This window comes from Manis javanica, chromosome 8 (genome assembly GCF_040802235.1).
Source record: "Manis javanica isolate MJ-LG chromosome 8, MJ_LKY, whole genome shotgun sequence".
Lineage (NCBI taxonomy): Eukaryota > Metazoa > Chordata > Mammalia > Pholidota > Manidae > Manis > Manis javanica.
In genome coordinates, this window is record NC_133163.1 from 99,028,813 (window position 1) to 99,056,708 (window position 27,896).

General features: G+C 34.2%; 1 protein-coding gene across 2 annotated transcripts; it reads right to left on the reverse strand.

Moving 5' to 3' along the window:
* Positions 1-797: 797 nt before the first annotated feature.
* Positions 798-27,878, reverse strand: COPS2 (COP9 signalosome subunit 2). Of its 2 annotated transcripts, none has more exons than XM_017668839.3 (13): positions 27,635-27,878; positions 17,517-17,630; positions 16,774-16,851; positions 13,057-13,182; positions 11,051-11,161; positions 10,854-10,931; positions 8,908-9,082; positions 8,259-8,437; positions 8,099-8,151; positions 5,370-5,467; positions 4,128-4,210; positions 3,541-3,599; positions 798-2,914 (listed from the first exon to the last, which is right to left on the reverse strand). In XM_017668839.3, exons 1-13 carry the CDS (start codon positions 27,686-27,688, stop codon positions 2,770-2,772), a joined length of 1,353 nt encoding a protein of 450 aa, XP_017524328.1. In that variant the 5' UTR covers positions 27,689-27,878; the 3' UTR covers positions 798-2,769. The 2 variants fall into 2 exon arrangements, with proteins under 2 accessions (XP_017524328.1, XP_017524329.1); XM_017668840.3 differs by having other exon boundaries at positions 11,051-11,140; positions 27,635-27,787.
* Positions 27,879-27,896: the final 18 nt, after the last annotated feature.

The window sequence follows — 27,896 nt, forward strand, 5'->3', positions numbered from 1 at the left end:
AAGGGGCTTATGTAATGAACGCAATACTTAGTACATACATATTCATCTTGAAAAAACAGTTATGCTACATTAAGATATGGTAAAGAAAACATATCTAATCAACAACTTTAGAATTAATAAGTAATGGAAATCCAGCTTTTCTGGCAGGTAGTATCTATTTGCAGCAGCCAAAATTTGCTACAGAGTGAGTTTATCCAGATTTAGAGGCAAGAAAAGGAAAAGGAGATAAACATTTCAACATGGTGTATACTGCTTGTTATTAGTTTTCACAAATGAGGGAAAGATGTAATCAGCAATCATTAAATGCTAAGAATTTGCCAATTAGTATTTTACTTCCCTTTACTTATATTTTGATAAGCAATCTCGAAAATTTCAACTCTGTAAGATTTGATGCACAAGAACATAGAAAATGTTTCAAGGGAAAAAATAGTTTTAAGTTAGACAGGCTGTATCAAAAAGTTGTGTTCTAGAACAAATTTGTCTAATGACCTAAAGCCTGTATCTAGGAAAATACAAAAAAAAAGCCTATGTGATACAAACAATTACATTAAAGACTTTGATATAATTTTGGGTATTGCTATATACTTAGTCCAGTTTCCCAAATAGTAAGAGCATGCTTTTTTTCTGGCAACTAGAAGATGCACTGTTGCATGCAGCAAAGATATTACAGGAGAACAGGGCATTGTTAAGAGTTGGAGTGTGAGAGTTAAATGACATCTTTCAAATCCCTTGAATTCTAATTCCATCAACTTGTAGTTAAGCAGGGCCTTTCCCCACAATTACCACATGCATACATATTTGAATACAGGCACAGAAACTTGTTATTTTTATTTGGGTAATAAAGGGTCTCCAAATTATATTGAAAAATAAATCCTAGTTATGTAACTCCTGTAAAAAATTTTTTAGCACATTTTCCACAAATGGTTCATGTAAAAGAGAAGAAAATACACATAATTTTATAATATCTTAAACTTTTTTATTCCCTACCAGAGACATTTTGTCCTTCATTTTCTTTCAGTTTTCTACAATTTCCAAGTTGCACCTGTATTTAATACTGCTTTAATCTGTTAAAGACATTAACTCACTGCTCTCCTAAATCTAAGGATTATATAGTTTTAGTATAAATATATATCACATATTTTTGTAAAATTTTGACAAAACCGAATAAGCATGCCTTGTTTTAAGTCCATGCTCCTTCCACTGTTTATAAAATCTGATTTAATGATCAAAAATTGGTTGTCATTCTTCGGTTACAACAATCTTCCTTCTGAATTGCCACTCACTTTTTTTTACATAACAAGCAATAGAAAAACCAACGAAATTATCTTAATCTTAGTTCTTCCTTTTGACACTATAAAATAATTTGAACTCTTTTTCAAAATGAAACAAATACATCCAAAACGCAATACATTCAAATGAGCTGTATCTTCTTTAAGGTAGTCACCTTGGAAGACCACAGTTCATTCTCCTAAGCTACCAACCACTGCTCAAAATACCTTTAAAATAACTCTTTTGGGATCATCTTCAAAGCCAGTTGCATATTTTCTATTATTATCTCCAGATAGATTTATTTTTTTTGGAAACTGTCAAAAGTCAATTGGTTTCAAGTAACAGTGACTATAAAACAATCAAACTTGGAAACATTTTTTTTTTAAACAACATGTTAACTGTGTAAAGTTAATAGTGTGTATGACTTAAATTAGCTCTGAATGTAATTCTAAAAGAGCAAAACCCAACAGGTTCTGAGCAATGGCAGATTGCTGGAAGTAGGAAATAATTTTCCAGCATGATCACTATGCAGGGTAACATTCATTTAGCTGTCTATGTTCTGGCATATTTGTTTAAAGTGAACATTCTGAGAGTTAAATTTATTCTTTTAAAAAGGAGTATCATTCTTAACAAAAAAACAAAAAAAACAAAAAAAGAACTTTATTCCTTTAAAGCATCACTGCCAAAGTAAGCACTATACAAGCATTTTGTTAGAAACTAGTTCTTACTTTATCAATAAAGACTACTTTAAAAAACTTGAAAGCAAATAACCAACCTATTTGCTCCCAGGCTTTTTAAAGTCATTTACTCAAGATAAAATAACCTGAAATTTCTAAGGTACTAAAAAACAAACAAAAAGCCCAAATGTAATAAAAACACATCAAGAACCAAACTACAATTTCTGAGCTGCACTGTTTATTTTGCTGCTTGAAACCTAAGTGACAGTATGCCACTATCATTATGGGGTTTCATCTAAACCTTTAACTACACTGCAGGTACAGAAATATACGGACACGTTTTTGGAGAATTGACATTTTGCAAAATGCAGCAAACATTTTAATTTATACATGAGAAAAGGAAGTGTTCAAAAGTATATGCATTTCAAGTTATTGCAGGTTATTTGTGAGAGAATTTCTGCAGGTAAAACATGTTTAAATTTAACCAACAGTAGCGTGTCAGTGTATTTAAAATCATGACAAAAATCTTCTCTCTGGTCATGTTGCCCATGACAAATTACTATGATGTTGTATGTTTAGGGCAAGATGTCAATACAGCATAAATCCCATGGCATTTTGGTTTTCTTCTGGAGATTAAAGCTGTTTTTCTTGGGATAAATGCAGCAGCAAAACACAAACCAGTTGATCAAAAAAAGCACTTCTGCCATAACTCCAATAATTTTCAGGACACATCAACCGACAGTAGTTTTGCCATTCCCAGTTCTTTTAAGGATTACATCTCTGCACTGTTGTCTTAAGTATGTCTGTAAAAGCTTGTTCTCTGTTAAGCCAGTTTACTGACTACAGCCTGGTTGAGAGAATTTAGTTGGTTGGTCCATTTATCTAGTGCAGTATATCGGGCACCGCCCCTCTTCTGATGATCTAATTCAAGGAGTTGATTGACTTGATCAATTCGGCCATGAATAGTGCTGGAAATGAACATATAAAAGATGACATGTCTACAAACCATTTTCACTAAGCTTATCTTTTGGACTAATACTTCCTAAAATACTCACAATATCAATAAATGCAAGAGAGAAAAAAACTGTTGCCTCCATTAAATGATTTGAGTTTAGCATTAATTATAACATTAATTACCTTACTCAAACTCTAGTCAGAAACCAGGTATCAGCTACCTTTAAACTTCACTGAAAGAACCAATAGGCATAGACTCACCCAATTAATCAGGAGCAAATACAATCTGTAAAGCTTTCAATAACATACTGTTTCTATGAAACAATGTCAAAATTTACTACATACCATACTTTATAATTTAAAAACATAAAAAAGCACTATTCATTAAATAATTCTCTAGCTGTATATGGGTCATATGCTGAATGAGAAATCCTTTTGAAAAACAATTTAAGACTTTCAGAGATCATGTGCTTTATATGCTGATTAAAAAAAAAAATCACACATAAGTATCTTTTAACAAAAGATCATAGCCAGAGGGTGCTTTTTGTGAAAGATCAAGAATTCAACTGCTACCTTTGCCACCACTATTTAAACTTTGTGGTCCTAACCATCTTATTATAAAAAATAGCCAAATACTTACTTATCCAATATGCACTGCACCAGCAAGCTCTCCACATCAGCTACATCTATGTTTAACTCCTAAGACAAAAGACTCATTATAATTCTAGCAATTAACTTTTAAAAAGACTTCATGATTTTACAGAAATAACTTTTCTGATTCTAAATTCATTTCTATCACTTAAAGAAAAATTAAAAGACAATTTAAAACAAATTTCATTTTCACTTAAAAATATTTCTGAGAACACAGGTCTGATAAAATTTAACTTTATAACTTTTAAATTATATTCCTACTACAATTTTATTGTGATTGGGGTTAACCCTATCAGTCGTTGTACGTTTTAGCCACTACTCTCTCCTACAGTTTTCTCTGAGGCTGAAGACATCTTTAAAAATAAATTTAATGATTTGTTACTTTTCTTTTAATTCAATTTATGCCAACAAACAGGAAAATTCACATGAAAAGGTAAGCCCTTAAGTTATGCTATATTAAAAAAAAGGTAGTATTACAAAATGTTATAAGAACCACTCTTAATTTTAAGTGAAAGATAGATATACCTGCATTCACAACTACAAATTGTAAAAAATAAAATCCATGAATAAATGTACCTTAGAAATAAAAGGGATATGTATTCTTGTGTAAGGCTTAATTAATTTTATGAGCACTTGTGTTCTGATGTTACGCAAAAGCTCTAGAAGACAAAAATTAAAACAATACATTAACAGTCTGTATAAATCAATGTGCACTTTAAAATCATATTAATTAACTATGTTATTCACCACAATACATCCTTTTGTCTGGCCAAGAACATTAGGTATTTAGACCTAAATATATTTGGGTCCAACAAATACATAATATGATTAGAGGCTGTCTCTTCCATAATTTTTTTCTTGTTCCCACCTCATGTTGTGACAGTCCCTGAACTATCCTCTTGCCTGCTCAAAATACTCCAGTAACACTCCAGTGCCCATCATTTCCTCTACAGTTAACATCTTTCAAGAAGCTTGGTTTATATCAGCCAAGTCCTTTATTTTAGGAACTCTCAAAATCTAGAGTATTATATTTTATACAATAATTTTTACAATTTTCTCCAGTTTGTTCATATACAAGTCTTTTTTTTTTTCAAAAGAACAACTATAGATTCGAGTTCATGAACAAGGCTCCCACTCCACATTTTTCTATATCCAAAAGTGCAGTATCATTCTACATTCATATAAGAACTTTTGAAATGTCTGTTGAATAAAGGAGAAAGGAAGGTGGGGAACAAAAGAACATGACTTCCAAGGTATTCTTTGGATTTTCCTGATCCATCTGAAATTTAAGCATTTCAAATGGTTATTTAAAAACCCTCAAATAGCTTCATAACAGGTGGGTACACTGGAGGGCCTAGAACAAAGGGACGATTTTTGTCTTTCTTAATACAACAGAACTTATTAAAAATCTCATACACTTAGTGGTAGGATGTTAGCTTACCTTTCAAAGCAAATGTGTCTCAACATTATCTTTAGCAGGCTATTTTCAAAACTTTTGTTAGTTGTCAAAAATAAATCCTAAAAATTAACTTTGAACCTAAGCATCAGTAATAAAAATGTAACAATATCTAAATTAGAATAAAAAAGTAAAAGGGACAGCCACTTTAAAAAAAATGGACATCATGTAAGAACTTGATTATGTTAACATGAGACTGGCTAGTGATTTCTTTAAAATAGCTGTATCGTTTCATGCAAGCATTTAGAAACCTTTGTGTACTTTGCAATAAAAAGGGAACTAGCTTAATTCCATGCAGCTCTATTAAAAAGTACTATTAAAAGTGGCAAAGAAAGTTACTGAACTCAGCAGAAAGAACATACCTTCAATGTGTTCCCTTATGAAAGGATCATCCATGATGTTGCTGTGGTTTGTTTTCAGAATCTTTTCAAATTCAGTGATGTCATTATTCTGATAGGCACTATCAGAAAAAAGAAAAGTATCATTTTTATCAAACATGAAGTCATGTTAAATCAGATAATCCAAAGAGCCTGTTTCTCAGTTTTTATATGCAAATATCTACAGTGCAGTTTCTATCATGAAAATCGGAGTGAGACATACACATCCTTCTGCAAATAAAAGGAATTTCCTTTTTAATGCTTTTGGTTTTAGAAAGTTAAGAATAAATTAATTGTTTTGGTTATATATTTATACATAGCTACTTAAAATCTCAAAATTTTAGTAGTATTAAGAATTGACAATTGTTTAATAACTGTTTAATACTTGATGCTTTCTAATTAAATTGTGCGTTTAATCCTTAACACCCCAGCTTTCATGCATGCTACTGTATGGAGGAATCTGGTTTGTCTTTCAGGTAATACATCCTCTCTGAAGGTTATTCAGAAATGCAGCTTCCGAATTTTTATCTTCTAGAAAGCTACCAGCAACTACCAAAACTTTTCAAAGGAACATTTGATTCTCAATTTTCTCTGGCCTTAAAATTCCACTGAGCTACACAGTGGAAACCTCAGTGGCAGATAATTAGTGCCAAATGGGAAACACACACCAAGTTGAGAGTGATGGACCCTGATGCAGAAGGCCAAAGGCTGACTTACGGTCATGATGCTCTGAGGTGTCTAGTACCCACTACTGAAATAATTCTGCAAGGCACTAAAGGGATTGCTAAAGGTGCTGAGAAGGAAGAAGCCAACCTTCTGGATATGGCACCTCTGTCTGCCTTATATGTAAGACATATCATCAGCCATTCTGCATGCCCTCTGCTTGCTTCCATCTGTTGGGTCGCAAAGTAACTTCATGTTAGGGGCAGGTGAGTCAAGGGCTTCAACAGGAATTACTTTCCTCTAGTCTGCTGGCAACTGACTAGGAAGATAAAATTAGGAAGCATTACTTTCTTACCTACCCCAAATACGTTACTGTAATATATTACAGGAGGAAATATTCAAGTAGTGAAAACACTTGAGTACATGTATATTTTAACTGAGACATTTTTGCACTATTTAAGTGGCTTTAAAAAAAAATCTTACACATGATGTGGGACACCATAGCCACTTGTTTGGGTCAAAAATGTACCATTAATATAAGTTTTCAAGTTCCAATATAGAGGCTTCACTGGAATACATCAAAGGATACAATAAATACAGCTATTATTTTTTAAACGTCTGATAAGTCAGCCCTTTAATCCATTTAACATACAACCAATTTAATTTAGATAAAATATTAATGTATAGGGCAAAACTTTCCTCAAGATTTCCTTGAGAGTTTTAAAAATTTAACCTGTTGCTTAGCAATTTAACTTTATAAACAATTTTTAATATGCATTATGAAGTTAATCTCTACCTAGATGATCTTTAAGTAATATGGCTAAATGTAGATGCAATAAACTGAAATAAAGATGGAGAAATCTTTCATAACTAAAATCAGCTTAATTCAACAAATATATAATAAAATAAACTAAGAGCAAACAATAAACAAGAAATTGATTTTTTTAATGTTGCAATTTAGGGTTCTAGTCCCCTTAAAATAAAAACATTCATATTTTTTTACAGCTAAAATTAAGGTTTCCTTAAAAAAAGAAAAAAAACAAAACATAGTAATTTATAAAAGTCATAGCCAAATAAAAACAAAGTAAATGATGATATTCTACATAGCAGTTTACACATCATGAAATAAGCTATCTTCTCCAAGTATGTACTCATAATTTAGTCTAACAGTACTTGTTTTTGAATGAAAAAAAAAGTTATTAAGAGAATGTCTAGTCACTTAAATTATCTTCATATATCTGCAAAAAAATTCATGCCCTACGATTCTAACTATATTCTTCTTGACTTCATAAACAAAGCTATACAATCTAAAAACAAAGGACTTGAAGAAACCCAGTTAAGTTCTCAAACCTTTCTACAAAGAAAGCCCACTAAAGCCTAGGACTCCATTTATTCCTGGCCCAGAGAAAAATTCTTCTTGCTCACTGACTTCTTTTGCAAAAACAGGCCTTTTCTTAGCTTTCTGCTTGGTTTTATTATCTATAATTTTGCTTAACATCAATTATTATGGCAGGTTTTTCAGTTGCTAACCATCATCAGTCATATCTTTCTCCACAAAAGCCATCTTTTGGTTTCTGACCAGTATGACCTTCCTGCTCCTCATCTCAGAAATTATCTGAAGTAAGGTTATTTTTGATTTTTAAAATCTTGTCAATCAAGAAAACATAAGTACAGAAATTGTCTTACTGAAAATCGTTGATTTATGTGGACCAATTCATAATTTAATTTTGGACTAGGCAGGTAGAAACAGGAAACAATGTGGAATTATTTTAAAACATACAATTAGCTTTCTACTGAAAAATAGCATATGCACACACATGTGGATAATAAGGGAAAAAAGCAGCAAATACTTAAAAAATGTCATGACTAAGAGAAACAGTAGTATAAATGACTTCAGAAAATAAAGATTTCACAAACTTTGGTATATTTTAAACCAAGATAAGAAACAGCAAATACTGAATATTAACTGAATTCTGAAAAGTCATCTCCTCTCTCTTCCTTTTATTCACTGCTTTAAGGAAATTTACCTTAACTGAAATATAAAATCTTACCTTACTAAATTCGTCATTGCTAGAATTTCTGGATCATTTTTGTAGGGTTTGGCCTAAACAGTTAAGAAAAAAAATTACTATGTATACGTACAAAGAAAGAGTAACATTTATTTCCACCAAAGGTAACTGAGAGAAATCAATCATTAGAGCACACACATACCTCCTGTGAGTCAAATGGATTTATTCCTGATTTCATTAGCATATTTGCTAAGACCAGATATTTTAAGCAAGTGGTTCGCCTTGGACTTCCTGATTCATCATAATTCTTGAAGGCTTCAAAAAAATCAGTGTGTGCCTTTTCAAATTCACCTTCTCTTAAGTGCATTTTACCACCACATTCTGTAAAGAATAAAACAGGAGAAAAGAGGACTTTTCAGTTCTGTAATAATAAAACTGACCACTTTATAAACTATTTCAGTGGCTCCCACTATTGTAATTCTACAGCCTGAACAGTATAGTGTCAGTCAGGGGAGACTTAATTCAAAGAAGCAAGCTCCTCATTAAACGTCAGCCAAACAAGCACTTGCAAATCTATTCTCAGTTAAGTAGAGAAGTAATTTTATGTATTTCATTACAATTCAAGAATGTAACTTTTGATGGTAAATTTTCTGTTAATAATATCTTCACTGATATAAATTTATAAGACAAAATTCATCCTATTTCTTCCTAAGGCTAGATCATTCATTGACTTTATACTTCGCCATTTACTTTCACCAAAACAGAAACAACCTTCAGAGTCATTCAGTCATATGCAATGACACCCTGACATCTTCCCATGACAGTGCCTACCCTCTCCAAACCAGACTTGCCTCTGATGACTCCCATGATCAGTGGATGAGGGATGGCTGACTTGATGTGAAGTGACTGTTCATAGAGTGCTTTAAGTTTTTTGTTATTTTTCTGTGCCGTGTACATCTGAATTTCCAAAGCATATATTTCTAATAACTGTGTACCTTTTTTCAGGTCATCTTCCCCATCATCAGTCTAGGAAAGCAAATAATGAACTTTAGTCAAGATCAAATTCAGTCAACCTAGTAATTTGTTTTTGTTAGCCTGAGCACTTTACATTTATAATATGGATTCAGTGTGAAAATGCACTACAAATTTTAATTGGGACATAGAATACTAAAAATACTACCTTTAATAGATAAAAAGGAACCCACACATTCTTTGTGTTTTCTAGTCATTCAATAAGTATAAAGTGGTCAAAGATTTTTTTTAATGTATAAAGTGTTATAATGTTTGTTTTTATCTAAGAGATCATTTACTGCTTCCCCAAATCTTCATAACCACTTTAGATCCACTGATTCAGTCAAAAAGCACTTTCCAAGTGCCTTCCTAGTGCCAGGTAGTGGGTCTACCTTGGGGAAATACAAAGTTAAATAAGCCAGTATTCCTGACCTCAAAGAATTCACAACGCAGAAGACTCATCTGTCAACAGGTAAATGACAATACAAATGATAATGATTCTAGTTGTAGCATGAGCCACTGCCTGCAAGAATGGAAGAGAAAATTCCCTGGGGATGTCATCTCCTGAGAGATGCCAAAGGAATAACATAGGTGATGACATTTGAGTTTGACTATGAAAGATGCCCAACACCCTGCAAAATGCAGGCTATGAAAAATAGCAAGTCAGATAATCATAAATATAAAAAACTGACATATACAAAACCAAAAATTATTTGCTTTTCCAACTTAAAACTTATTTAGTTATTAAATGAATCAAAGTAAACAATAGAATACGTGAGACAATTTGTACATCCAGATTATCATGTATTTCTGCTACACAATAATGTTATTTATAATCCAAACAGTATTTTCCTTATGTTCCAAAATAAACCAAGGAAAAACTCCAGAGGGCTTTTTCATATTCCTTATACATACTGAAAAGAACCTCTTCCATTCAGAAATTTCCAGTGAAGATTAGAAACAATTCATAAATGACTGGTCTGCTTTATAAAACATAATTAGTATGAAATATAAAATTTTCCTTTTTAAAAAAAATGTAAAAAAACAAATACCGCCCCCCCACCACAAATCTATTAAATGAAAATACCCACAGGTGGTCAATTTAGAATAGCTTCCTGATTAGCTTTCCAATTCACAGAAATAACATATAAAATAAAAAAATTCCATGGCATCAGAAGAGCTTAAAATATTTAAAATTTAAACTAACACCTTACTGACCAAGACAAAAAAGGAAATACAAAATTACAGCACATAGTTACAAGGTTATAAAAGTACACTGTCCAGACCACATTGCTATTCAAACTTAAAAAACTCAGTGCCTCTAAAACACTAGCCACATTTTAAATGTTTAATGACATGTAGCTGGTGCTACCATATTAGAGAACACAGTCTCTAGCATCATGTAAAGTTTTACTGGACTTTAGGTGTATTACTACATTATAAACTAGAATATAAAGTATCTTTGTATCTATGTCTACAATATCCATGCTGATTTTGACAGGGTGCATAACTAAATATGCAAGGTTTATTCCTACTAAATATTAATAACTGGTCTGTTCATTTCCTGATACTTGCCCCTCATTCCACAGAAATAAGGACTGAAATTAAGATTAAAACATTAAGAAATGTAATAGTCAAACAAATCAGCTCTTCGGTAATTTATTTTTCAAATTTTGTTTTTGGAATGATACTTGAAAAAAACCATCCCTAAGCAACGTTTCAAATACAATTTTTCTTTATGCTTTTTTAGTATGAAGAAATATTAAAAAAAAAAAGGGAATGCTACCTGGCAGGACTGATGTAACTGGCGTAAAATTTTTTGAAGCTTTCCATATTCTTCTCGTTCTAAATATAATTTCCCAAGCTGTAAAAAAATAATCTTATTAAAATATTTCAATACAAAGTGTGTATCTTTAGGAGAGTTTATTAAGGACACCCGCCCACTCTTCAAAAGAAAAAAAGGGAAGTGATTGTAATTGTTACCTTTGTGTTTGTTTTAAACCACAGTCTATCATTCTTAGCATCTTTCAAAGCTTCCAGTGTTGTTTCATAGAATTCCTGCAGTAAATCCATCTGACATAAAAAATCAGAATTCTATAATTGTAAACAGCAAATTTGTACCTGTTAATAAAGTTAATTTGAGCAAACTAAAGTGCATCTTTGATCTTAAATACACGTAAGACACACTACCTGTATCCTTACCAAATGTTTGCGACAGTCCACAAAATTCATAAAACCTTAGCAAAGTACAGTCCAAATTTACAGAAAGGTTAAGTGCCAAGATCTGTTTTTATTTGAGTTTTAAAATATAAAAACCCAGAAAGTATCTAATGCTCTAACAGTTTTGTCTTTTCCAATCGAATAACTTATTTTATATTAATGGAAGTAAATGACACACACAAAGAATTAGTTGTACTATTATTAATAGTGAAAATCTTATTCATTAACTCTTATTTGGTACCTATTATGTGGCAAACACTAAGCTGCTAAAAAAATGAAAAGCAGGCTTCTTCCTTCAAAAATTATATAAATGTGATTAATCAATTAACTGGACTACACAGCTTTTAAGTTACTGGTAAATTGTGGGCACAGGTGGAGGGAAAAGTCTAGCATGATTTTAACTGTGTCTAACCACCAATTCACCAATGAGTGTGATTTTTTCCATAGAAACCACTGATCTGCATTATGATGAGCTCCTCTGTCCCTCTTTCTCCTTACTTCTGGCTCTGTCTTTGTTTGAATACCTGATTCTCTAGATCTCTATTTAACAGGATCCTAAGGTAAGGCTATGAGAACAGGCAAGTGTGATGCTTTCAGAAAAGGGTGCCTTACTTATTCATCTCTGCTCTGGCATACTGAGTAAGTTGAGTGCCACCCACTCAGTATCTATTCTTGCTTTCAAAAGATGAAAAGCTTATGTGCCAATATGCACGAAGCAACATGCAATCTTTTAAAATTACTTAATCCCCAACCCCCACATCTGGCATTTATAAATTAACATTTATAAATAGTGTGCCAAAGACATTTTAATGACATTTATTTGTAGTTATTTTCCCATATAAGAAAAGCCCTCTGATACTTAACAACTCTAGAATTAGTGACATTAAGTGCTAATGTTCTAACAAAAATAGAAGTTTATTTTCCTCTACTTCTATTACTTATTTTAGATATAAAGTAAAAATAAACATAATAAAGTGCATCAAGAAATAAAAATGACATCTAGTAAAGACAGAATGAAAGAGGCTGATTCTGAGATGAATATATTTATTATAAGGACAAAAGTATCAAATGTTCTAAGATACACCAAATGATACAGAGAGTACTTCTTATGCTCAAATATCACAACTGAGAAAGCTAGACGTTAGGACTACATTGCTTAAAACAATCTAATTAAAATTATCTAAGCAATAAAATAACACAAAATAACTGCTTTTCTTAATAACAAAACCTAGAGTAATGAAAATACTATCATGTGCAATGCTCACTATAGTTTCTTCATCATCAGACCTTCCCTTCATTATTCTTTGTCCACTTGTTCTTTGTAGAACTACTTCTTGAAAACCTGACGACTAATGCCAAGTACTAATTGATATGAGTACAGGTTCTACTCTTAAGGATCTTTATCTAATCAAATCTACATAAATCACCTAGGATTCACTGTTAAGTACTCAATAGCCCAGGATGGCTAGCTTTAGTGGTGTTTATTAGAAAGAACTATGAGAAGAACTGTATGGGAATCTAATGTAAGCCTGTGAAAGTTCTGTGCAAATTAGGTTAATATCTGAAGATATTATTTACATAGATTAAGCTAATATTATGTAATGAGTACTATCATCAAGAAAAGAGTATATATTATTTTTAAAGCACACTATGAACTAGTATAATTGCTTAAATAGAACCTCTAGGCCTTCTTTTTTAAAAAAAGAGCAAAGCTCTTAGAATAACTAATAAACACATTGATAAGTACCAAGAAGAAAAGACAGTCTAACCTGCTTAGAGGTGGAGATATAATCAAGAATAGAATTAATGGATTTTTCAGAATAATTTCTTGTGACTGCACTCCGAATATAGGTCAATAGCTGTTTATATCTGTTCATCATTTCTGGAAAGTTTGTCTGTGAGGCGAGAAAAATGCATTATTAGATGCATTTTATGTACTAAAATGTGTACACAAGATTAAAATTATAGTACATATTACTACATAATTGAAAAATAACAAAGTTTTATGATAGAACTGTGTAACACAGAAACACTAAACATTTTAGCTCAAATGTGACATTACTAGATTACTCAGATACATGTACCAAATATATGAAGTTTGCCTATGAAAAAGCACAACTTAAAGATTTTCCAAATTTTAGATACTGTTCCTCAATGCCCAATAACCACATTTAAATCACACAAATTACTAAAATATCAGCTACATCCTCTCTTGATGATTTACCCCTTCATCCAGAAGCTCTCTAACAATAGTTATGTGTTCTTTTTCTATCACTGGCTGGCTCTACATTAAAATACAGAGTTAAGGAATCTCTTCAAGTCCAGGTACTCATCCCACTATCAAGAAAAGTCCTCCCACCTAAGGCTCTACTCAATAGTAGATGTAACTAATGTTGCTATTCCTATTTGCACAATTGTGATTATCCCAGGAAGACATGGAAGATCTGAGGAAATAAAGGACTATTATTGAAATTTCCAGCACTGAAGTATTCTGGAAGAAGGTCTATCAGCCCCCAGAGTATATCATGTAGGTCAACTTGTAAGTCTAACCTTACAAACCTTACAACCTGCATCCATGGTCTCTACAATCTCTGACTGCTATTAATTCCTCTTTTTACTGGGTTTGACTCTACTTTTAACCAGAGAGATGGAGCACTGGCAGATATAATGCTTTTTTTCCTGACAAACAGAACATGTGTGTTTATTAGTGTAAAGAATAAACTAAGGATATTGTAATTTTCCTGTTCATGACTATGTCCTGTCCTGGGATATAGCTTGAGGGACAAGAAAATACGAAAACACTCCCTGGAACCTATGCATGAACTGAATTACAAAAAAGAAAACAGTGGCTGGGTACACGGGAAAAATTGGATAGACCAATGGGAAAAGCTTTAGCAATATGTATCAAACTACTTTTGTTTCCATGTGTGCCAATTCCACATACAGGCAAACGATGGGTAACATCCTATTGGTGCGCTGCTAAAACCTAACTTATAGAACGTATCTCATGGCAAAGGGAAATTAGAAATGACTGTCCCAACTTTGAAATTTTATCTTGACACTGAATAGGATGTTAGAAAAAAGTTACTTTTAGATTCATTTCCTTATGCTGTAATAACTTTAAAGTTCGTTTTTCCAAAAGTATGTTACTATAGTTAAAGATCAGGAGACAAATAGATAAACTGGTTTCATTAGCAGTGGTGAACACAGCACAGTTGGTAACAAACCGTTCCAACTTTTTATTGCCCCAAACCACTACAAAGCACCATGGGTCCTATTTCGAATCCAACAAGAGAGGTGGGGCATGGATGGAAGCTGAAACTAGTCTTGCAAATGACAACTCATTCACAGATGCTGCCTCGAACAAATAAAAGGCAAAGAAGGGAAGTAGGCAAAATAACACAGAACACAAATAACCTTTACTTGCTTCCTATCTTGGCTCAAGGTAAAATGGCAAAACCAAGGCTTAAGGGTAGCATATGTTTAAATGGGTTCAAAATCTAAACCACAGCTAGTATGTTAACATAGATTTCTATAGGGTCCCTTGGTGTTATTTCAGATCACAGCATCTTAGGAGTTGAATATTGGGTCTCTAATGTCACTATAATTATTTAATCAAAATCTCTGTCCCTTCAGACATCTGATGCTTCTTCTATAGCCAAGTTACTAATTTAAATATAGTAAATATTGTGTTTAATATTTCCACAAACAATAAATAGAAAACAAGGGCTTTGTACAATAGATGAATATCACAGCAGTAGAACTAGAAAGGTTAAATGTAACATAGATATTTTTCCTTTTTTAACTATATTTAAATGCAATATATAATATATTTAATAACATTTAACATGTTTTGAATAGCCTAATATTTTGGAGGGAATGAGCTACAACACTTTTTGGATAGTTTTTGTGGGAGATGTCATGGTGGCTGAGGACGCCAGAGTCAGAGTACATCAAAGAACAGGATGGAAGATTAGTGAGAGTTAACTGGATAAAGACACTGGTCAGTTAAGGGAATTCAACTTCAGACAGATGGGACAGAGAAGCTAATAGGGAGAGGAAGGATGCACATGGGAGATACAAAAATGGGGGAAAAGAAGGTGGTTAACAGATTAACCTTCCATTTGCCATAGAGGCAAGTGGTTACCGTCTACTCACTTACCTTTTCTCAGAAGTTCCACCATCCTTAGTGCTCTTATGATTCACAGCTGTAATACTCTCATCTACTAACCATATCCTTTTTCCCTCCATTTCTACCTTGCACTCTTGAAGAATGGCAATTCTATGAGTACAATGTCATGACAATTCTAGCTTATCTATGAGTTCATTCAACAAAATATTTGAACACCTAGCTCAATGCCAGCCACTATTATAGGTGTTAGGAATATAACAGTGAATGAAACCAAGTCCTGCTCTCACTGAGTTTACTACTTACGGTGGGAGTACGGAGCGGTATGGGGCAGACATGGGGGTAACAGAAAGTCAATAAATAAGTAAAGAGATAAAGTGGTATTTCAAAAAAGAAAAACAGAAGGTAAGATGAAAGTAAGTGATGATGGGAAGGATCCTATTTTACATTGGGTTGTGAGAGGAAGGCCATCCTGACATATATGGTGACATTGAACAGTGAGGAAAAGAGCCATATGGCTATCTGAGAGGAACATCTGGGGCAGGGGATAACAGTAAACAGCACTTGCCTAGAAGTGTGCTTGGGATGATATATGGATAGTAAGGAGGTCATAAGGGAGAACAGAAAACAATATCAGAAAGGTAGCAAAGGGTGAGCTGGCACAGGGCCTTGTAAGCCACAGTAAGGATATGGATTTTATTGAGGGGAGTAGGGACCATTAGAAGATTTGGAGCAAAAACTGAAGTAATCTGACTTACATTTTTAAAAGGATCTCTCTGTTGCTTGTGGAGAAAAGACTGTAGTAGGGCAAGGATGGAAGTAAGAAGACCAGTTAGAAAGTTACTGAAATGATCCAGGTGAGAGATATGTTGACTTGGACCACAGATGCAAAGATAGAAATGGTAAGCAGCAGTCAGATACTGGAAGTATTCTGAAGATATATTAAACCACCTGGATTTACCAATGGATTATTTGTGCGGTGAGACAGAGGAGTCAAATAATGCTAAAGTTTTGTCCCTAATCAGTGGAAGAGGAACTCTTTGTAATAAAAAAGTAGAATTTTGAGACTCCAAAATAAACACTAATAGTTTGTGGAGAAGTTACTCTATTAATAATACAGCCAAACACTGTCCATGTATCAAAAGGATACATTTTCTCCAACAGAAAATTTTGTATCCTATGCAGAATTTTTGTTATTGTTGTATTACTGTAGTCAGAAACACAAACTATGCTAAATATGGAAATACATAAATAGAATTATTTTTGAGAAGTAGATATAATGGCATTTTGTTGCCCGAAGGTTTTACCTACAAAATTTATTTCATTAGTTAAATTCCCCCTCAAAAACAAATCTTACCAACTTGAAGTTTATCTTAATCATTTGTTTCAGTGCTTTAAATCCCCATTCTCCTTTTTCACCTTCAAGTTCCAAAACCTAAAAACAGAAGAAATTTTTGTTCTAACTTAATACTGTTATTTTCTAATGATGGTGGCATCATAGATACAGGCAATGTCTGCTTTGAATTAATTTTACATCTTATGCACAAAAACACTTCCCCAAGAATTCCACCATTTCTGCAATGCCATTTTAAAAAGGCTTAAAAAAGAGCAAGTTTTAAAAAGCTCAAAGTTAAGTGAGCTTATTTGAAGTTCCTTCATTAGATTAAGTAATAAGTACTTATATACTCACAGAAGTACTTTTTTTCCTCTGAATAATCTATTGTTAAGAATAACCCAAAAGTGTATCAACAGTCAAGAAATCACACTATTTAATAGCAAAACCATACCTGTGTGATATGTCTCCAATGAAGGAATAAGATTGCAGGGATAAATACCTAGTGACCTTCATGATGGTTCTGCCAGAACCACACTAGCTTTTCAGGACAATGGCACTGCTCTTTAGGTAGACTGATTGGAAAAAACAACAGGATATCCCTTTTGATATATTTGCTTTGCTGCATAATGCAAACTTAACTCACAGGATTACCCACTCAGTATCCAAAACACTTTTCTGAGATAAAATCACTTGGAACTTATTTGATCTAAGACATCAGAAAAAAAAAAAAGTTTAGTCGGTAGCAACCAGTAAAAAATACGAACCTTTTGGAAACTGCTTAATGCTGCTTTGGGGTCATCTTCTTTTAATGCTTTGGAATTATAGTATTGATTTTCCAAATCCACATTTGGCTCAGAGTTACTATCTTCAGAGTATTCCTGTGTGTTAGGTATGAAAGAAATGTTAATATGAAAACAAAGACACCCACACACTACACTGCAAAGAGTGAATACTGTTAAGATGGAAAAACCGTACATTTGTACAAAAAAAACCAAACTTGAATACACTGGTAATGTGCCACTAATATTTACCCATTATTTTTAACAAAGGTAAAAAGCCAAGTGGATAGAATAGAATCTTTCAGATCAAAAACACAATTTCCATAGAATCAACACAAAAGCAAAATACAAAGAAACAATATTGGTTAATGACCCCCAATTCTGTGGTGGTTAACCTTTTGTTGGTCATGGAACCTGAGAAAAATCAATGTAAGTACTAATTATTCATCATTAGTTCCATAATCTAATTTTCTCTATTGTTTAAATTTCACTATTACAACATGGCCTAATTGTCTAGGATGGTAATCTCTATATGGCAGAACAGTCTATAGCAGACTATTGTAATCTAAATACAATGATATGTTGATAAGAATATTTGTCTTATGTGCATTTCACATTACTCAGCACCTGTTTATATTGCTGTACTTCAGCTCTATAACAAAGTAAAACAAAATGAGTTTATGTAATTTTATGTGACTTTCATCACATAAATTCAGTTCCTTGAGAACTGGAATAATAAAGCAGGAAGGAAAACTGGAGTAAAAACTATTTTGCGGAGCAGTATAAATAGGAGCTTACAAACAGTTGAAGGATATTTGGTTTAATGAGGATTACAAAAACACATGGATTAGTATAGTGAAAATTACTATTTTAGGAAGACACAAGATTATTTCCTCCAGTATAGGTCATTACAAAGGGCAGGTTTATTGCAAATTAAGAATGGTACCTGGAAGTAAATACAAGAAGACAAGAATAGTATTATAGAGTTACTTATAAATCCATATATACACATTTAATACATAAAAAAATAATAGAAAATTCTGTAATATTTCAGAAAGGCAAAAGATTAAAAAAGGGTACACTGACTGTGGTTTAGGAAGCTCAAAAATACATAACACAAGGTGAATTTTTTCTGTGATCAATAGATGGAGGGGAATGGATGTTTCATGTCAGTATATAACACCAGTTTTATTTCACTACAGTAGCTTTGTAATGTGCGCCCTCTGGAGGATAACTAACTTCCTTGTGTGTGGACATGAAGCACTGATAGTCTGGAATTCAATAATGTTTATTTAACATTTGGAAATCCTTTGGAACACTTAAGGATGAGATCAAATTCTAGGTAGTGAGTAAATTTCATAACCACTCATTCACTTCTTAACTCTGTAATCTAGGTTTGACTACAATGAAACTAAACTAAAAAAGCAACTGATAAAGAATTAACAGGCCAACTGTATCAGACGATGCCATGAGAGCATGGTTTCTTCAGTAGGTATTGAAAGATAAATCGGGAGTTTGTCTGCTAGATAAAATGGGAGAAGGAAAAGAGAACAACAGATACAAAACAGCAGAATGGAGAACTAAAAGCAGTCATATTGTTAGGACATAGGAAGTCCTTACTGATTCTACCTTCAACATCAATCCCAAATCCATCCACTTAGCCTTGCCACCACCCTTGCCTCCTATGCTGCTACTTTCATCCCTCCAGACTGTAGCAGCCTTCCTATTCTTCTCAACCTTCACATCTCAATCTTCTCACAGTAAGCTGCCAGAATACTCTTCATAAAAGGTAAATTATCTCATTCCTGTTCTCAAAAATTGTTTCCCATTGCTCTTAAAAACAAGTTCAAAATCATGCAAATGTGACTCTTGACTGTCATCCCACCGTTATCTCCTACTGAGCTCTCCCTCCCTCACTTTGCTACTGTCACCCTGGCTTTATATCAAAGTGGCCAAAATTCTTTCCACCTTTACATGCTATTTTCTCCCATCTCTTTCTTCATCTGGTTAATTACTATGTATTATTACAACTAAAGTGCCACCTCCTGAGGGAAGATAGGGATTAAGAATCATAGCTGTAAAATCTACTCTACACATGTCGAAGGCAGTTCTTCTCTAGTTAACAGTTCAGTAACATAAAAGAATAGCTAGCTGAACCAGAAAATGACTTTTCTCCACCCAAATCTCCATAATGCACTCCTGAACCTGGAAGTAAAATTTTTTTTATTAACATCTATCACCAAGTCTAAGAATCTGGACTTCTGCTCAAAGCTTTTATTTTTAGGTTCTTGGCCCAGAACAGACTAAAAAAAGCCCAAGTAGGCCAGAATATGAGAGGAGAGAAGTAAAAGCTGAGAAGTACACATGATGGTAGTAAGACATGGCGTTGCTAGCGAAGGGGAAACTAAAAATTGTATTTTAAGAATTAAAAAGGTTAATAACTTCAATTGCATGGAATTAACTGATCATACTATTGTTGAATAAAGGAACCTTTACATTTCCTACCATGTCTAACACAGTGCCTTGTCATTCAAATCACTGAATGCCTCTCATAGCACAAAACTGCCTACCTGCAACTTCTGGGACCTGACTGGCTCCAAATTAGCGATTATTTCCAAATTTTAAATGTTGTACTCTCCAAAATCACAATGACCAAGTAAGACTTAATCTAACCCTAAGCATTTTTGTGAATATATTTTTTGTTTTTTCATATTTTATGAATTAAGAATTGCAATGTATAATATTTTTTGCAATTCAACTCTTCAATTATTGCCAAAATATATAACTACATGAGAATGGAGACAACTGGTATGTCACTGATTGGCTTCTTATAATTACAATTTAAGCAATATATGAAAAACCAGCAATTAAGTGTTGCTCAATGAATGCAAATTAAGTCTTTCACCTCAAGTTATCATGGTCAGAGACAGTATACAAACAAAACAGCAATATAACAAAAGCAATTAACAAGAGACACATATTAAGTACAGTGCAGCTCAAAAAAGGAGTGATCACTACTCCTGAGTGAATGAGAGGAAGGGAAGTTACTTGGATCAAGCCTAAAAAGGTATGAACAGGAGTTGCCAGGATGAGGAAGGATAACTGAAACTAGCATTAATGTGTGCAAGGCATGGAAGCTTAAAATGGCACTGCATATTTGGAAGAACCATGCATAGTTTGATTGGGTTGAAACACAGGATATGTGTAAAGAGTTGATGAGAGAGAAACTTGTATCAAACAGAGGAACACAACTACAGCAGTCTAGCAAGGAGTTCAATCAAATGGGGCCACTAAAAGATTTTACAGAGAAATAATCACATTCGTGTTTTAGTAAGAGCACTCTGGTAGCAATGAAGTGGCCCACTGAACTCTCTTAGAATAGTCTGGGCAAGAGATGATGGAGGTCTGATTTGAACTAATAAAATAGGAAAAAAGGAAGAGGACAGAATAAATGTAGATGTCAAGTGATTTAATACGTAAAGTAAGACGAACCCATCACATTGGCACAAGGAAAACAGAGTTATCTCAAATGACTATCAATGACTTAGTTACACACAGTATCATTGGTCAGAACAGGGAATATAGGAAAACTATTAAATAAATACTGTTAAACTGAATTTCCTTATGTCAGATGAATAGGAGTAACTATAATTTGTAAAAGTTTAAATGTTTAAAAGAGAAACTGAAATTTTAATCAACATAATAAGAATGATGTAAAAAACAGAACTGAAGCAATATATGAAAAAGCAGCAACCACATGACATTGTTAAAGGGATTAAAAAAAAAGCACTGTAGTTCATAACAGTCCACCTACTTACATAATAACTCATGTCCCGACATCTCCCCAAAGCAATCTGTGATCCATCCACAACACAGAATTTCTTCTTCCTTTCCCACATGTGCCATGCAATTTAAAACCTCTGCTTTGGTATAAACTGTTTTCTGCTAGAAATAAGAAACCACACTCCCTCCTAATAAACTTGCTTTTCTCCTATGATGCTTCCCAGCCATAAGACTCCTGGGAAACATTCATCAAGGCTCATATTGTAATTCTTTCTCTAACTCTTTTTAGCAAAATAAATTGTCTCCTTAGTCATGCTTCTACATGACATGCACCTCTCTAATACGGAGCTCTGTGTGTATGTTGTTCCTACCTTCCCTCACCTGCCCCAGCATGAGCTTCTCAAAAGCAGGAACTTTCTCTTACTCATCTTGTATCCCTAGAGCCTGGTACATTACAAAATAATCAGTGTTTTCTTAATTGAAATGAAAAGTGGGTGAATGTTCCAAAATAACACAACACACAACATCTAGGGGCAATTTTGACTCCACTCTGGGCTGGAATGCAGCCACTGCGGAAAAGGGTCAGTTCCACAGTTCACCTATTTATTCCTGTGTCTCTTGCCAACAGAGGTCTTAAGAAACGTGCTCTAGGAAAACGACTCACTATGAACAATGCTTCCCAAGCCCTGACAGTGTCTAGACTGCTGTACTAGATGCTGGGCACACAGAGAGGTAATGGCAAAGTGTCATTACCCTTAAAGATTAGATATAATCCAAAGGCAGCCATTTTGTTTAAACCATTCATAGTTATGCAAACTTCCAAAAATTTCACTAGTTAATGGGTCCTAGTTTATGTTCAGTGTATATTAGAACATGTTTATTTGTTCTAAGCTCTCAGTCTTCAAATTAAATTTTCCAAAGAAAGACATCGTAAAAGTCATTAGCCTGGCCTGTAGTTTTGACTCTCCCACTCAACTGACCTGTAAATTTAGGTAAGTTACTCACACTTCATGCTTTCGTTCTCTCCTGTCAAATGTGGGGGTAGAACCCTACAGGAAGTTTCTATTCTTGCTGAGGTCCATGTGTTCATTTTGGGATACAGTATACAAGTACAAATTTGCCCTGTTGGATATTTATAGCCTATACATTTAAGTCAGGGGCAAAAAGCCTTAATTTATCTTATTAGTACAAAAGAGCTGTCTCCCATCACTTACCATTTTAGTTATCCTTGTTTGAACCACTCTATTCACTACATAGGGGTACACGTATGAGATAATGCAACAGACTTTTGTGAAAATGCACCAGAGCTTATATTCCAAACCAATACTCTTCTCTTAAGTAGTAACTTTAAGTAGCAGTATACTTATTCCAATAATACTGACATGGATTATTAAGTAATGCTTCTGAAATTCTCAAAAACACTAATTTTATTAGTTGGACGTTTCTAAAACTGAACATCATAATCCAGTTTGATAGTCCAACTTGTTTATCAAACTCAACTCTGAATACAGTATTCGACATCTACAAAAAGAAAGAACCTGGCTATGGCTGAAGTTTAAAAAAAAAAAGCTGCACATTGTTTTTAACGACAAAAGAAAGCAGGCCCAATTCTTATCAGTAGTGAACTGGTTAAGTATGACACATTCATAGTCAATGCAGCTGTAAAGAGAAATAAGCTCTTTGCATACTTACATGGTGTTCTAAGATAAATTAAAAAGCAAAGTATAGGACAACATATATAATATGCTACCTCCTGGTTAGAAAAAGGGAGTGGGATAAAAATGTGTGTTGGCTTACCTAGGGTAGGAATGGGAATTGGGCAAATGTGGAACAAGAATGGAAGGGAAACTTTATTTTTACATTTTTTGTTTTTGAAATATGTGCATGTATTACATATTTTAAAAAGTTAGATGCTTCAGGTTCCGAAGACAATTTTTTTGTAAGAGAATCTTTAAACAAATTTGGAGCAATGACAAAATTGATGTTTGGCCTCCCAAGATCCAAGTAAGATTTTTGTTCATAATTTGTATCCTGTAACTTGTACCCCTTCCCCCAGCAATAAAAGTAATATAGGTTCATTGTGAAAGGTCTGCAAGAAATATATAAATTTTAATTTTTCTGACACTTTTCAGATTCTGCAGATACTTCTTTTATATTTTCCCCACCCAACAAAATAAATTTTATTTCCACCCAATAAAACTGTAATGTGGATTACACATATATAGTGGATATGTGTTCACTGTGCATGCAGCATTGGTGATGGGCTCTTCTGTTTCAGGTGAGGGTTTTCAATTAGTCCCCCCTCACAGAAGAAGGCAAGCAAGCCATTTCCCTCTCTACAGTGAATGAGTGGTTCACAGAAGGCCACACAGACCTAAGCTGGGTCTTCTTGGGCTTCATTGTTAAAATTAGCAAGGAAAACAGACCCTCTGGCCCTTAGGGTTATGATACAAGGAAGATGCTGCATTACATCCTGTGATATGATGTGATGGCATTCAAGCCAAAACAGTGAGGACAGCAGCCCAAGAGAGACAGAAACAGAAAAAGAACCAGTACCACTGTCTGAACCTTGAGTCCAGCTATATTTATACTTCTGGTGATGTGAGCCAATGAATGCTCTTTTTAGTTTAAGCTAGTCTGCCACATATCCCTGTTCCTTATACTCCAGAGTCCTGACAAATACAAAATATCTCATCAAATCAATGAATATTCTTTAGATGCATGGTCTGAAATGCTGAGATAACATTCCATTGCATGGATGTACCATAATTTACCTATCATTACCTTATTTCTATTAATAGTATTAATCTACTATCGATAATTTGGGTGGTATCCAATTATTTACAGTTAAATATGTTAAGTTTCTGTTAAAAGTCTCAATCGTACAATCAGATTTCACCTTCCTGAAAACTACATGCAGAATTTCAAACTGTGTGCAGCACAGGAAACACTGGCCCAGGACTGTAACAAGTATATTATTTGAATATCTATTCTTAAAGACCCCCAACATTTTGTTTGTCAAGCAGTAAGTTTTTGGGACAACAGTCTCAGAGGAAAATAACTTACAAATTCCAAGCTCCTTATACACACAATGAATGACAAGTGAGAGCCTTTATACTAAACACACAAATACTTAAAGCTATTTTTTTTGCCCTTATCCTATATTAATCTACCAATTCTTTTTCCAATGAGATATATTTTTTCACAACAATTCAAAATTTTCTTAAAAAATGGAAGTTAGTGCTTTTGAATTTGCTAAACCATGTCCTAACATGAGAAACTAATAAAGCTCAAGCCATCATTTGTCCAATCTTGTTAAAATAGTGACAAATAAGAGATTCTGTAAGATACCCTGTGTGGCTACAACTCATCTCTGCCCCTCCAAAAAAGTAGACAGAAAGGAAGTAAATTTTTAGGGCATTAAAATTGTTAAATATTAAGACAAGAAAATACTAGTAAACATTCAGTCACTAATTACAACTATAAGCTTGTATTTAATACAGTAAGGGTCACAACTTGGTAATACATTTAACCAAGTAGACTTATTCTACCTTGTGACAATTTTTTCCCTTATAAGACATTTAAATTCAAATATGCAATGCCCAACCTGTAAGAGGATCTACTGAAGAATAATTTTTGGTGTGAACTCAGTCTGCCTTAAATGCTTTTTAAAAATATTATTAGAAGTACTAAGCAACTTCATGCTAGAATGGCTGGACCATGGGATTACAATACAGTTAACTCATCAATGGCTTTATTAACTTAGTGCATGACACTACAGTTATTATTTAGTATTATTAAACCAGCAAATAATCAATCAATCTGCCATCTCTTACTTTCCCATTCACTGCTGCATAAATTCCTGTGTTTAGAAAATGCCTGCTTTTGCCTCTAGTAAAAATAAAAAAGATCTTAGAAGAGGTCAAGCATATTGAATTTCTTTTACATATGTTTATTCTTCTATTCTTTTTTTCATCAAGGTAGTTCTCTTTTTAGATCTTTAGCACAAATCATTACTTACTTTCTTGTATAAAACCAGTATAGTTTTTTTTTAGTGGTACCCCACTACCTATTTCCATTAGATTCTGTCTAAAACATAAGGCAGAACAAAAAGAGATTCAGAATATTAAAATTATCAACAAACAACCTATAAAAGATATTGAATATATGTGTCAGAAACACTTACGGTTCTAGTTAACATTTGGACTAGACTGAGGTGACGGCAATTTTCGAACAAACAATACATCTTTAATAAAAAAGAAGTTTCCCTAAAAGAGCAAGTCACTTCCATTGACTATTTAAATCGTACCAAACAACAACAAAGACCAGTAATTAACTTTTAGAAAGTCTTTTCGCAACAAGCAAGCAAGCATGAAATGGCAACCAGGCCCCTTCACTTTTTTAAAAAAATAGAATGGTTTAAGGGAATTATAAGGAAGTAAAAAATAAATTACTTAATAGACTTGATGCCACCAAAAGAGTTTAACTATTTGTAAACAGAGCATAAAAGTTTTCACTACTTGACATCTGATTAGGGATCCAGAATGGCTATCTACGTAAGAGAGATATGCAGGAAAAATCACTTAACAAAAAACTGGAGGGAATTTTTCATTTACCTATGTATCAATGTAAAATCTTACTCTTCTTGGTTAAGAAATAACAAAAAGTTAAAACAACTATATATTCAACTTTATACTGTACATGCAGCGTTGGCCCTAACAGGCTGGAGAAACAGCCAAATTAAACAATACGTTTAATTAAAATTCTTGTAAAAATTGAGTACTTCACGGGACACTATGATTCTCATCGCCACTCCTACATTACCTTTTCAGTGATGATCTTCAAGTTAATCCTAGTGCTAAGCCATGTATTCAACAAACTATTGCTTTGGAAACATAAGCAGAAACATTTAAGAACACAAACTAAAAATGCAGATGCATTTAAAAGAAACACTTCGTATAGTTATAAAAATATCTGTAATATAAATAAACATTTAATAAATAAAAATGCTCAAGGTATCACAAGAAACACATTCTTAAAGAACCAAAGGCACTGCCTACAACTGGCTTGGTTTGCACAAACTAAAACAAGACAGAAATCCTAACTATTATCAAAACTTACATATCACTCTAAGAATTATCAAATACTATGTCTTTCAGGTAATGGCAAGATTTTCCTCCCTTTTGCAAATGTGCCTTCTTTAGAAATGGAAAGATTAATTCGAAAAGACTATACAAAAAGTTTTACACTAATTCAAAAAGATATTACTACTATCCCAAATCTCTGGCACTTAAAATACCAAAACGAGACAGACTTCCCTAAGCTTCTACTTCATAAATTTACGATAATGCAGCACCACCATAATACACAAGAAACACGCACAAAAACGCCTCAAAAGGCGGGGGGAAGCAAACTGATGCTAATTTTGGGTCCAAATAATTCCCACGTAGATGTTTTTGAATAGCAACCCGAAATGTTACTGTATTTTTTAAAAATCTGTAAATCCGTTCATTAAACCTTGAATCTTTACAAATCACCATTCACCTACATCAATTCGTTTACTTGTACACTGCTGATATTTTTAACTCTGAATACTGGGAAATTTCCAAGTCAAGAAAAAAGCCACTTGGGGCCAATCCCTCTATTACCCTCTCACCCCGCGCCGAAACACACAAAAAGCAAAACGTCTCCAGCTTTTCTGTTTAAACAAAACAAGTAGTTCAACTACTTTTTTTCAGCTGCCCTTGCTCTGAATTCTCCACTACACGTTTACCTTAAACCAAAACGGACCCTGGACAAGACATATTAAGCTAGTTTCCCTGAGACTCCCAAGTGGTGTTTCGCGGTCAGGCCTAGGAGCAGTAAGGCCCCCCAGTTCTCAGACCCTTCTGCTATCATTTCGCACCCACTCAGTTCAAATGTGAACAGGGGCCCGGAATGCTGAGCCCGAAGGGGGTCAGCCGGGGCCTAGACCGCTGGATGGTTCTGGAGGCGGCTCGCGCGGTGGAGAGGAGGTAGGAGGTGCAGAGAAGCAGCCGCTAGAGGCCAGGGGTGTCCATGTAAACCGAGGAGGCGCTCGGACTTGGAGCGCACTGCTCGGGACCCCCTTCGTTGCCTCCTTTACCCTCCCCTCCCCCATGCTTGAGGAGCAGGGCCCGGGCCGGTGCGGGAAGGGGGAGGAGGTAAACCCGTCCTGTCACTGCATCGGGAGAGGCTGGAAGAAACACAAGTTCTACTGGGAGAAGCTGCGGTCGTCCCTGACTCGGCTCCTAAAACCAGACACATCCTCCAGCCCCAAAGTCCCGTCCTCAGCGCCTCACCAGGTCGTAGTCCTCCTCATCATCGCACATGAAATCATCCTCCATGTCAGACATCTTGGCCGGGAGCGGGTAGGGGGAGGAGAAACTGGAGACAACCTCCTCCCACAATCCTCCACGGCTCGAGGCGTCACTCCCAGCTTCTCTGCGCCTTCCCGTCGCTCTTAGAGGAGCTGAACGTTTCCTGCCGGAACTAATACGCTCGGCACTGAGAGGGTTCGCTACGACGCCAAAAGGGAGTGCACCACTCCCTCTTCCGGCGAGA

Bases quoted from the DNA above. Each gene is read 5' to 3' on its own strand.
- COPS2 (XM_017668839.3), bottom strand. From the start codon at position 27,688: ATGTCTGACATGGAGGATGATTTCATGTGCGATGATGAGGAGGACTAC. The intron at 17,631-27,634 runs GTGAGGCGCTGA...CCTAACACACAG, and splicing joins ATGAGGAGGACTACGACCTG to GAATACTCTGAAGATAGTAA. The intron at 11,162-13,056 runs GTTAGACTGTCT...TTACAATTATAG, and splicing joins ATATCTCCACCTCTAAGCAG to AATTCTGATTTTTTATGTCA.